At 35.1% G+C, this 12,226-nt stretch overlaps 1 protein-coding gene across 1 annotated transcript in view; it reads right to left on the bottom strand.

The window, feature by feature from the left end:
- Nucleotides 1–499: 499 nt before the first annotated feature.
- The window catches only part of MEI4 (meiotic double-stranded break formation protein 4), an 88,985-nt gene continuing 77,258 nt past the window's right edge, over nt 500–12,226 (bottom strand). The window contains exon 7 of the mRNA XM_038132145.1: nt 500–859. Within this exon, the coding sequence (XP_037988073.1) occupies nt 608–859 (252 nt within the window). The 3' untranslated portion in view covers nt 500–607. The remainder of the gene's footprint in view (nt 860–12,226) is intronic.

The raw sequence follows: 12,226 nt of genomic DNA, 5'->3' as shown, positions 1-12,226 counted from the left end.
CTCAGAGTGAATTAGGTCTATTGTACCTAAACTTGTGTATACACAAGTAAAGCCAAGCAGTATACAATAAATGTAAGAAATTTGTGAAACTGAGCACCAGATTTTATTTTGCTCAAGTAATGACTCATTTGATTATCAGTAACAAAGTCTGTCCGGTAAGATTTTTTACTGATAAGTTATCAAGTTTAAAATTTACATTTTTATTTCAACCAACCAGACACTGTTTCTAAATCATAGAGAAGTTACTCAACTCTTAAAGGAGAGGCATTAGTCTCCCAGCTTGGAAGCTCTACACACGTTATGACTGTACTTTAAAATTCATAGTGTTTATTCTAAACAGCACCTGAAAAAACTTCCTTTGTTCTATTTTCACTGTGTGGACAAACACCAACACACTGTTTTCTATTACAAGAAACAGCATTTATTGGAAAAGGCACCTAGCTTATTACATTTTTTCTATATTCAGAATTGGAAATAAATGAAACTGCTGTATAGAATAGTAGTTTAAAGTAAGTGTTTTTCAATAATGACAATATCACTGTCTGGCTCGAAAATTTTCCAATGCAATCCCACAACGAATGCATGGTTAAAAAGTAAGCTGCTTGTTTTAATCAATTTGCATTTGACCTGAGTTCAAAAGAACACTCACTCTCCACAAATATAAAGAAAACAAAGGGAATTCATCGGAGAGATGAAGAATAACTTGATCAAGGTTCTTCAAAAATTTGATTTTTTCTTCTCCTCCATAGTCTGAGCTTGAAATGTTACTTTCTTCTGTCTCATTTTGAAGAAGTTGTTCCAGAATCATGCACAAAAGACAAATGTTCTCATACTGGGTGATGTCATACACAGACTGGACCTGGGAATAAAGAAAAATCAGTATATAAGTAGAATGTGAAAACATTTCTGCAGCCTAACATCTCAGATGACAGTTTAAGGAATACTGTTAACATTTGCAGTATTATTTATATAATGAGGACACCTATATATTCAGTATGATTACTTCCAAAAAATCTTTTCCTTTTTGTGGTAGCAGTCAAACAACTAAGATTGCATCACACTACCAAATGAAAAGTCAACATAACCTCCTCTTCATGTCAGAGTTTGCTTTACCTAATTATCCACAGGCTGTGACATACCATAGTGCTCTACAGAAAAACAATTACAATAACAGCTTTGATTGTTTTGGGTATATAATTAGAATTGGTGGATTTCTAAGAAATAAAATAACAAGCAAAAAAGAATTTTTTACTCATAAATATAGACACTCATCTATTCAAGTGACACCTCCAAAAAGCAAATTAAAAGTCCAAAAATCTCAATTTCAATAGAAAATGGACAAGCCAGTTGGAGCCACTTAAAATGGAATATTGAGTTTGTCAAATAAGCTGGAACAAGGACACTGACCAAACCAGAAATTTTTTAGAACTCTCATAGCTGTATCCAATATAAATTTACCTGTCTTGTATCTAGAAACTGGAATTTTACACAGAATCTTTCTGTACATAGGAAATAACTGGTAAGACACAAACTTAAACCTTGAAGAATTTTCTCTCTGGAATGAAATTGTAACAGCAAAATCTACCAATGAGACGACCTTGTTCTGAAAAAGGCTGCAATTACAGTAGGTAGATGATCAGAACTGAAAGGTAAAATCACAGCTGCTGGAAAATTAATTATATATTTTAGAAAATGAACAAATAGCTCTAGCAAATCTAAAGAACTGTTTAGACCTGTGGTACATACCCAGATGGGTCATGGCTTCAACATGGGTCTATGAAAACACATCAAATCATTTTCCTCAGTCTAGATTACATACTGTAAGACTTTCCAAAGTGTGAAATCTATTCTACAGTCACTGGTTTCACAAAAAAAAAAAAAAAAAAAAAAAAAAAAAATCTAAGTTTTTTTTTTGATTCCAAGAATTTGATTCTAGAATCAAAGAAAAAGACAGCACTTTACCTAAAACTGAGGACGATGTTGGCTCAGAGATTGCTCACTCTGCTTTCTAAGATAGCAGTTATTAGGCCTAAAATCTGTGTTGAAGCACTCTGGGGTAATGGTTTTCAGGTAGACTCCCATCTCAGAGACAAAATTAAGACACCACAGCCATCCTGTTGCAAAGCCTCAATGTAGCAAAAGAATTTTGCTGAGTTTTCTAGAAATCTTGAAATACAGGTTCATTACCAAAACATATCATCCCTAGCCTTGCATACTCCTATTCTGTCTCTCTGGACCCTGGTAAGAAAAATGTACAGTTCAGAAGCTGCTGCTAAGAATTCAGTATTGACATTCTAATCAGAACAGACAGTGAAAAATGAAAAAGTATTACATTATTTAATAAAAGTATATTAAGTATTTGAATATTTCTGAAGCTCAGTTCTGCCTATCAAACTGCCTAATTTGGGAAAACCTCCTTCCAAATCAAAGGTAATATGACCGTCTGTTTCTTCAAATATCAAACATCAAACCCTAGGACAATCATGACTTCACACTGATTGTTTTGACTATTAACTAATAGTGAGGAGCTAAATATATTCACTTTGCTTATTAGACTAAACTACAGCTTTCAAAGTTGTGAAAGTGGGTGTTATGAATGATTTACTGAGTATTTAGGAAATAGATGATTCTAAAGCCCTACAAAGTCTGCTCCTAATACTTTCAGTGTAGAGGTCATCTGACCAAACACAGGCATCAACAAGCTGAGATAGTTATCCCTTTTTCCTGTTTCTGCTGATAGAGGGAAGCAAGGGGTGGCCCACAGCTGTCTGAATGTAGAGGTCTATTGCCATTTCACATGCCCCAGGGTAGCAGCTAAAAGAAGCCAGGAGGAGTACCTTAGGTGTGCTATTAGATGCCTGAGTTTCTGCAAGTGAGTAGTTCCCAGGGTTCTTCAGCACGTAATTCATCCCATTCCAAACTAGAACCACAGATATTCCATGTCCTGGAAGTCCTTACAGTGATAAAGTGTGACTGTACCCAGAAAATAAGGACTGTGTAGAAACATCAATGGAAGTTCTAAGCTCTTAGTTCCTGTAATTTGGAAATTAGATGTACAACACCACAAACAAAAATTCTTTGACTCTCAAGTGTTGGCCTTGAAAATTCACTCCTTTTTTTATTCATGTGAGTTATCAATATAAAATGTTATAGAAAGGCAAATTATGCCACTTCACTTACTCCCATAACCTCAGGCTCTTCCAAGCAGTTAAGCAATTGTGTTACTTTCAGTGGGTCTTAAAAGGTGCAACTAATTCCAGCTTAGTAAACTATCTGATTATGGATAATAGCATCCACAAGTTAACTAATTAGCTTCCTCTACAAATACAACTGCATTAAGGGAAAATTGCTTTAATCACATAGAAACGACATTGAAGAGAAAGTGTAAGTATGACAGCAAGGAGAAAGTATTTTTTGAGATAATTATTTTTCTGGAGACAAATGCACTTTGAAATATTGCAATATATAACCGAGGGGGGGAAAAAAATCAGTCTATAACATTTTCTGGGTCAAGGCTTATTATTAACCTTTCCAATCAATTTAATAATCTGAACAAAATGCGTCTCTGCTTTGTTAGATGTCTTCTGTAGCACTGATTGATGCAACTACTACCAATACAAATTTATCCTGCATAATTGGTAAAGGGATGCCTTTATTGTTCTCTAATGGTGCAGAGTCAGATAATAGGCCTATTAATCTTGCCCACCAATGTGTGTGAGTGGGCAGCTGTACACATTCGTGTACATACCAGAAAGTTCTGAGGGTGCATCTACAAAGCAAGTCTCGTGTGTGTATATATATATATATATATATATATATATATATATATATGCTGCTATTCCAGAATATATTAATACTAATTTTAAGTAACTTTAACATTAACTCTGTTTTTCAGAATAAATTTTAAGACAATGAGACAGGTAAGCAATATGGATTTTGGACACTATATGAGATCAGTCCTCATCAATTTATATAAACAAACAAACCACTTGAAAATGTTTGAAGAGGAGCAAGCCTGATAGAAAATCTCTGAGCTTGATTTACATGTTTCTAGAGACATACAGCCCTGGGTGTGCTGTTTAGTAGACAATTACCCCGACTCTTTTTTTTTGTTGTTGTTTCATTTTATTTGGTGCCTTGTTATCCCCTGTAAGAGGGCATGCTCCATCTAGAACTAAGAGGAAGGCAACTGAGACTAAACAAAAAGGAAGTGACATACTAAATGCAGTCAATGATGCTCACATAATTGAAAAACTTGTTTCTGTGCTCACTATGCCTGAATATAGGAGGGAGACTGAAGTGGTTTTCTGCATTTTAACTCTACAGTTCTAATGAGTATATAATTATAACTACAAGTTCCTAAATGGAGCAATATTTGACAGCATCACCTTCTAAGAAAAAAATGTTTCTAAATGACCATAATGAAAAACAAGAAAAAAGTGACTGATTGGAAACTCTATCAACAAATGGTCACCAACTGGTAAATTTTGTGTGTACAAAGGGAATGGTGAAAACCTAAATTTTCACTAGAATCAACACTGTTTTACTCTACTCATCCAGTCTAGGTTATAGAGGTTAATCGAAATATGTTTCAAGAATCACTGAATTGTTTCCTCAAGTCAATACATTCTCATTTTATGAATAAGGAAGATTAATTCTCACAGGGAATTCTGTTCTTGACCCTTCAGTTTTTCTTTAAGAAATCCAGGTTACTTAGTGCTGTGTTCAAGTGCTAAATACAATAGAAACATTTTTCAGAGTACAGTTAAGAACATTCGAATACTAGGCATTTTAATTCAAAACAAGATAGAAATCATCTTAAGTGGATGTTCTGCAAACCTGTGAATAAACTCTGATCATTAAAATTTACAAACCCAACAATATCCACAGTATACAAAATCACAGTAGGATAAAAGAGACTATCTATAATTGTTGTTTAGTGTTTAAATAACATGCTGAGATAGATATGCATCTCTAAAATATTTAAGGCAGGCATGCATGAAATTCTTTACTAGAAATAGTTTTGATGTATTTCTAGTACTACTGTGTTAAGGTAAAGGGTAATTACAAATTGTCATGATGCAGGGTTTATTTTTTAGCTGATTAGCATGTCTCCTTGGGAGCTTTTTGTTTTGTATTTTGAAACGCCTATTTCCTGAACAACAATAATCATAATCCTCATAACCATGTCAATTATTCACTTGCCAAGTAAATTGAAACCAATATATGAACTCTTTCAATATCTCAAGAAAAACTGATATCATGTGAAATTCCTTATTTAATTTTATACTCTCACAGCACAGATTTTCAAAATATTTTCATCTTTTATTCCATGGGTTCAGAAATTCTTTTTCTGTCTTTACTCATGCTGAGTATCACTTTATTCTCAAGTAGGTACCTAAGTTTCAACTATTCTGCTTGCAGATTAAGATCAAATGTGACTGCAGAAAGGGTCAAGAAATTACCAACATTTGTAGCAGTTAAATTCTGGAGGAGAGACCGTCAGCGAAACTCTTAGAACACTTTAATCTACAGCATGTGAAGTCACTAGTCCTGAGTAAGTCACCAGTCCTTCACTTTAGAAGTCCTGGACAGCCTCATGCAAGAGAGGTTTCAGAAGCAACAGTAAGAATCTTGCAAAAATAGTATCAGTCCAGACATAATTATGTGGCATACCCTGGAAAGTACTTTTGATAGAATTTAAAGTATTTATTCTCTTTGCTATCTTCCAAGGGGAAGATACTTATATCCCTGAGGCATCTATGCATTGTGCCTCTTCCACACATCATTTAGCAGGGTCATCTGTTACTAGCCCTTAGTGTGACACACTGAATTACAAGAAATTCCCAAGACATCTTAAGGAATATTATTCTTATCTAGTAATACAATTTCCACAACATATTGTAAAAAATTAAATATGTCAGCAGCAGAGCACTGACGTTTCCATTGCAAGTAACATAACACAGACATAGAAAGCTTTAAAACCCAAATTTTAATCGCCTTTATCCAATTAAAAAAAGCTAAAATACAAGTCACAAAGCTATCTCATTTGGAAAGAACAGCCAAAAAGTATGAATCTGTGAACTTTCTTAGGATAATGGGAACTTATAAACCATTTTATTCCAATCTACAAGGCATATACTTCAACACAGCTCAGTAAAACTAACTAGAACTGAAAAATAGTGGGGAACTACAGACTTTTTCATTCTTCACAGAACCTGTTTGAAGGATAATGTTCTGAGATTGAATTGGATACATTAGAGCTGAATACCCTAGCAAAAATACAGTTGATTTTATCAGATAATTTTGCTAAGACAAATATTTAAGAATAAGAAGCTAAAAATGAGCAGAAGCGCACTCTTTTGCACTGAGTCACCCGAAAAGAGGCTATTACAACCAAATAGAAATATTATAGAAGTTTAAAGCAATTAAATTTGAATCAGAAGCATTAATTCTGGGAAAAAAATCACAACCAGAGGCAAACCAATCCAACTGGACCTCAAAGTGCATTCAAAGTCAAAAAGGAACTGAATGAAGCCCACTGAAACAACACCTGACTTGAGAAACCTAGAAGATAGTGTTTTAGGTAAATGACTAAGGTGTCTGGTGGATCTGTTACACAAAGCTGACATAAATGCACCTGTAGTGGCCCTTATGGGACCCTCGTAACAATGAGGAAGCTAAAGTTTCCAGAAACACACTATCATTCATGTGAATGTGGTATGACAGCTGCATAAAAGAAATGTCATAGTACTGAAGAAAACCAGAATAACACCAGAGAGTAACATAAACAATGGCAGCTAAAGAACGGCATGTCAGGGATGCCACTTGACTTGTTTGAACTAAATTTTACAATGGCATGGTTTGGAAGGGGCCTTAAAGATAACCTAGTTCTAGGTTTTTTTAAGAAAAGGAGTTGAAATCCACCTTTCAGCTAAGGCTGTGATTTCCTCTGATGGTCAGAACCAATGGTAGTATTACATGAATTGCATCTGAAAACCTCTCCTGTCGTTCTTAGAAGTTACAAACTGCTCTGCCATTCCTTTCTGTGCTGTACTCCCATTACCATCCTTTTGGCTTTTCTCTATTTTTTCCATCCCCCATTTCTAGAAAATAGAAGACATATGTCCCACTGGCATGATCATGAGTCTGGGACATGTCTCTGATTTTGAAATCTGGACAAAATACAACTTTTTCAAAATCTGAACTTCCCACAAGAACATGGTATTGGGGGGGAAAATGGAAGAGTGGAAAATAAGCAAATCTTCAACCTGAAGAAAAAGATACAAATCTCTTTAATTCACTACAAAACCATGAATGTTTTGAAGGGGACTGGACTAGCAAGATAATTACCACTATGTAAAACTCTGCAAGCTGCTTCTATGGAAAGCTGAGTTTAAAAATGCAATTAGGATATGGTATTTACCTGAACAATTTCAAGGCTTAATAGAGTTTCAAAAAGGTTACAGAAAATAGTCCCTAATCCTCAGCACCATTAAGACAGCACATGACCTTTTGTGTAAAACAACAAATAGCATCATCCTACCACAATTAAGACAATCTACATTCAATAAAGATTATCAGGGAGGACTGTGGTCTCTCTGCAGCTGCCAGCACAATTGTCAGGTTTACTGTGCATCAGAATGCAATCTTAGATATTGCTTGGTACTTACTAAAAAACTGGCCTGAAAAGATTAGAAAAAATTTAGTATTTCAGAGGATGACTAGCCTTTCAAAAAGATAGCTAAGCTTCAGTTTGGGACAGGTTTGGCTTTTTCAATTAAATTATCTGGAACAAGAAATAAAGCATGTTCCTAACTGTGGACCAGATGGAAGAATTCAAAATACCTCTAGCTATTTTATGTACCACATTATTTACATTCAGGTAATAATTACCAGTAGGCAATACATACAAGAATTTAGCAAAGCTTTTTAAGTGCCTTTAGGAATACAATTCATTCCTCTTTGCTGTAAATTTAATGCAATTTAACATATTTGCTTAATTTATCAAACAAGACTTAAATCACAGTGAAAGATATTAAAAGATCATATTAACAAGTCATACACAGGCCACCTAGCTCTTCAAAATTATTTCAGATGACTGCAGGAATACATTAACAGAAACATGACAGAAAATCATTAGAGACTGACTCATTTAAAGAGGAGAGAAGAAACAAAATCAAATCCTATCAGAATTGAGGTACATAGATCATCTTTGGTACGCTGTAACTGACTCCTAGCCAATTTCTAGTTTTTAGAATGTCTGGACTATCTGGCATAGCAATTGTAGCATTACAAATGAGTGAAAGACATCAGCTGCAGTATAAAGAAACCCTCCTATTTTAATGCTCAAAACTTCTTTTATAAAAAAAAAGTCACTATTCTTGTGCTTTTGTGGAGAATATCTATGCAAAGGGAAAACTTCTGGATAATACAGCAACTTGCAGAGTGAACAAATAAGAAAGAGAATACTGCTACATTTTTATGGCTCTAAGGTAGCCATGCAATTAATTCCTTCAAGATTCCCTGATGACAGCGAATTAGCCAATAGGGAACTCATGCTCCGACTGTTTCTGCTACCAAATTTAACTCATTTAAATTGAATTAAGGTTCTTCTATGCCATATGGAAAAACAGTCATTTATTTAATAAATCTTTTAAGTTTTCCAGTCTGAAATGTAAAAATTTCTCATTTGGTCTTGTCCCAACTCCATCTCTCTTCCTTAATACTCTGTATTTTATATTCCCTACGGGAGAGGGAGGAAATAGGATTATCACCATATAGAACTATAGCTCATTAAATGTTCTTTTTTTGGTTCTCAATCCTCAGGACAATAGAATTTAAACACTTTGACTTTCTTCACCCTAAAGGGTTAATTAGACTCCTTCCACCTACTGTTCCCTCAGTGGGATCCTAGTCTAGTGTTCAGCAAGGTCAACATTGAACCATTACTACTCTGTCTGTTACTTTACTTTCCCCTGAAACTTTTTCAACATCTATATTCTCTTCCCAGAGTAAAATATGACCTATGATTTGTTCCAAACACTTCTGTCCCCAGGTGACACAGGATTTAGCAACAAGGAAGGAAATACATTTTGGGTTTTTTTTTCCCATCCCAATATTTGAATGTCTGAGATTCTATCAGAGTTATCAACTCAAATACTCATGTGCAGGTAAGGAAACTTATTATTATCTTAATTTTAATCCCACTGTCTTTTAGGAAAAAAAAAAGGCAAAAATCTTAGCTGAAGAACCTTTCTTCCATTTATAGGAACTTGCACTTGTTTTTAGGATCAGAAAAAAACTTAACCTGTTGTGAAAGATCTTCATGAGCATCGTTCCTTGAAAGGGGCAAAGTTTACAGCAGTTCCAGGTGATAATATGAAAAATGAAATGGAACCACTTCTGGCTGTGATAATACAACTGTACACACAAAGATATAGAGTAAATGCAATTCTTAAAATAAGGGGTTATAGTCAAAACTGGAAAAAGTAATAAATAATAGGAATACATTAGGCCTCTTGGGTCTACTGCAATGTGAGAGTAGGTGTCTTATAAAACTTTTTTTGAATTAGCCTGTCATGTGGGTGATGGTAACGCCATTATTTAAGTGGACCCAACTCTAGCTGTACATGTGGGACAGTGAAGAAGTATAGCCCCAAGTGCACAGAAGTGGATTCCTCTGAAAAGTAACTGTCATTAAGGCAAGGGATCTTAATATGGTTCTAAAATCTTCAGTGACAAGAAATACCTCATCTACTCTATCATTTGAAAGAATGAATTACCTACAGGTAGATGACCACAGGGAAAGGCATTTTTCTAGGTAAGCATAGAGACTCGAACTTGAAGGTATCCCTTATGAAAACTGTACAACACCTTGCTTGACAGGGAATATCAACACAACCACTGGTGCCTATAATATCCATATGATGAGTGAATAAACCTTGGAAGAAAAGCTTATGAAGACATTACAAAAACATCGGTCTGCCTATTGAGGGAAGGCAGTTTAGGCAGAACTTTAAATTTGCATGAGTACCTTAATAACTAGCTAAGAGAAGGTGATGCAACTCACTGCAACTTCTTCCCAATTCCAACGTCATGCTTCTGGTCCTATGTCTAGAACTTAACTTTCATTCACATTTATATTCCACTTGTTCCCATGCAGCCACAGAAATATCAACAAACCTCCTTCACCCAAATGAAATGAAAAGTAAATCAACCGAAGTTGATGTTTTTTGTTTTGGTTGTTTGAGTTTTTTGGTTGATTTTGCTTTGTTTTTGTTTAGTTTATCCATTAATTACACAGGTTGAAACTGGAGATTTTTATGACATTGCCAGATTTAAAATAGCCTCGTTAACAGAGAGCGGCCAACATCTGGTGACAAAGGAAGCATTCTAGACATATATGTTCAGTGATCTTATGATCAAATCAGAATGAATGGCAGGCTGAAAGACCTCAGGGATCAACCTGGGAAATAACACATAGGCTCATCCCAGAAGGATACGGAGTATACACGTGCTGAACAGTACAATACCACCTCATGACTTCCTTGAGGATGACAACTAATTTTCTAGAAGGATTTGTGTTGCTTCCCCTGTGCTCTCATTTAGTAAAGAACTCAAAAAAGGAAGGAGGCACAATCCCATGCTTGTGGGAAGTCAGAGCTCACAAAAGGAAGTCAGTTGTGTCATCAAGAGGCGTATAACAAGTCTGAAGACATGGGAACTTAGAAATACAACCAAATCCACAAACCAGCTGGTCTAGCCTGAGGTTGTCTGAAAGAATTCAAACAATTCCAAATGTAGCTCTTCTGATATACCATGATCTTGAAATAGTAGTAATGAAGTGACACCAGACACAGTATATGCATCTCCTGCTGGTGTTGAAACATGAAACTGAAGGCCTTCTTCTGGATAAAGTAAATGCCTTTTGCTGTCTTTCTTTGGCTTTATTGGAGGTGAATGACAGAGTTGCTACTAACAGCAGAAATTGTGCAAAGCTTCACGATTTTTTCTTCCTTAACACTGAAAAAAGTCATTAGAGCTTGAAAAGTCAGTTTTCTGCCTTCACTCATCAGTTGGAAATCATCATTGTTTGGGACAAACATCTTTCATTTCACAGCTCTGTTTGAACATTAAGTTCATACTGCCTGACTTAAAGCACTGCCTTTTTTCAAGCAAAAGTGCACAGCAGCAAAAAAGGTAAACTATATTTGGTGATTAGCAGGACTGTAAGAATTGGGAGATTCAGACAGTCAACAGAACATTCTTCTTAAACCAATGTTTTCTCATCACATTTGTACAAAAAAAAAAAAAAGCTTAACAGATCAGGTGGGTAATTTACATGCATTGCTTCTTTCAAAGTTGGGAGACTACTGTGATGATGAAAATTATCTGATCATCTCATCCTTGCCAACAGGTACCCCATTCTCCCTCTGAAAAACCAAAACAGTTTTGGAAACATTCAGGAACACCTTTTTTTTTTCAAAAAAATTTTGAGTTTTTTAATTTTTTAGTACATTTAGGACTCCTTTTTTAAACTGCAGCATCCTCTAACAGTTTCTGAGAACAAGATATACATTACAATCTCAGTACTTCCAGAATTTACTCTTGTAATTCAGCCTTTAGGATCCATTAGATGTGGAACCTCAGAGAAGCACAAAATATTGGCTCAAAATTCTGCCTTAGAGAGAAGCACATTTGCAGTGACATCAACAGCCAAAAGGTGGCTTTTATCAACAGATAAGAGGTGAATTAGGATGAAAGATTACAGAGAATTAGCTCATATGACAGGAATTTTTATGGAATATTCACACAGAGAATGTAGCTAGAATGTTCTTGTGCAGGATCTGAAGATCAGGAAAGAAAATATACTAGATATTATCTTTGAACAAAGGTGTCTCTTTCTCAGATGCCAGGATTTTTCTCACCTTCAAATTTCAATTTAGTTCTGGCCCAATGATAAAGGGCAGGGAAAAATACTCAGTTTCTCTTCTTTATGCCATACACTGGTTTATATACTTCTATAAACTCTCTACAAACTCTTCTATAAACTCTCACCTGTTTGCTCTTTAAGTCATAATCTTTTGTTCTCTCAGAATCAAGGATTTTACAAGTCTCTAAACATGATGTGTTTATCCAAAACTCTCTCTAGTCCTTTATGTAGTTTCTGAGAAGACATTATCACATGACCAATTTTGCTGTCACTCATTATTTATATCTTTAC

This window comes from Motacilla alba, chromosome 3 (assembly GCF_015832195.1).
Source record: "Motacilla alba alba isolate MOTALB_02 chromosome 3, Motacilla_alba_V1.0_pri, whole genome shotgun sequence".
In the NCBI taxonomy this organism is placed as follows: Eukaryota; Metazoa; Chordata; class Aves; order Passeriformes; family Motacillidae; genus Motacilla; species Motacilla alba.
The sequence above is the reverse complement of the archived record's forward strand: the minus strand, read 5'-3'. Positions and strand labels throughout refer to the sequence as shown.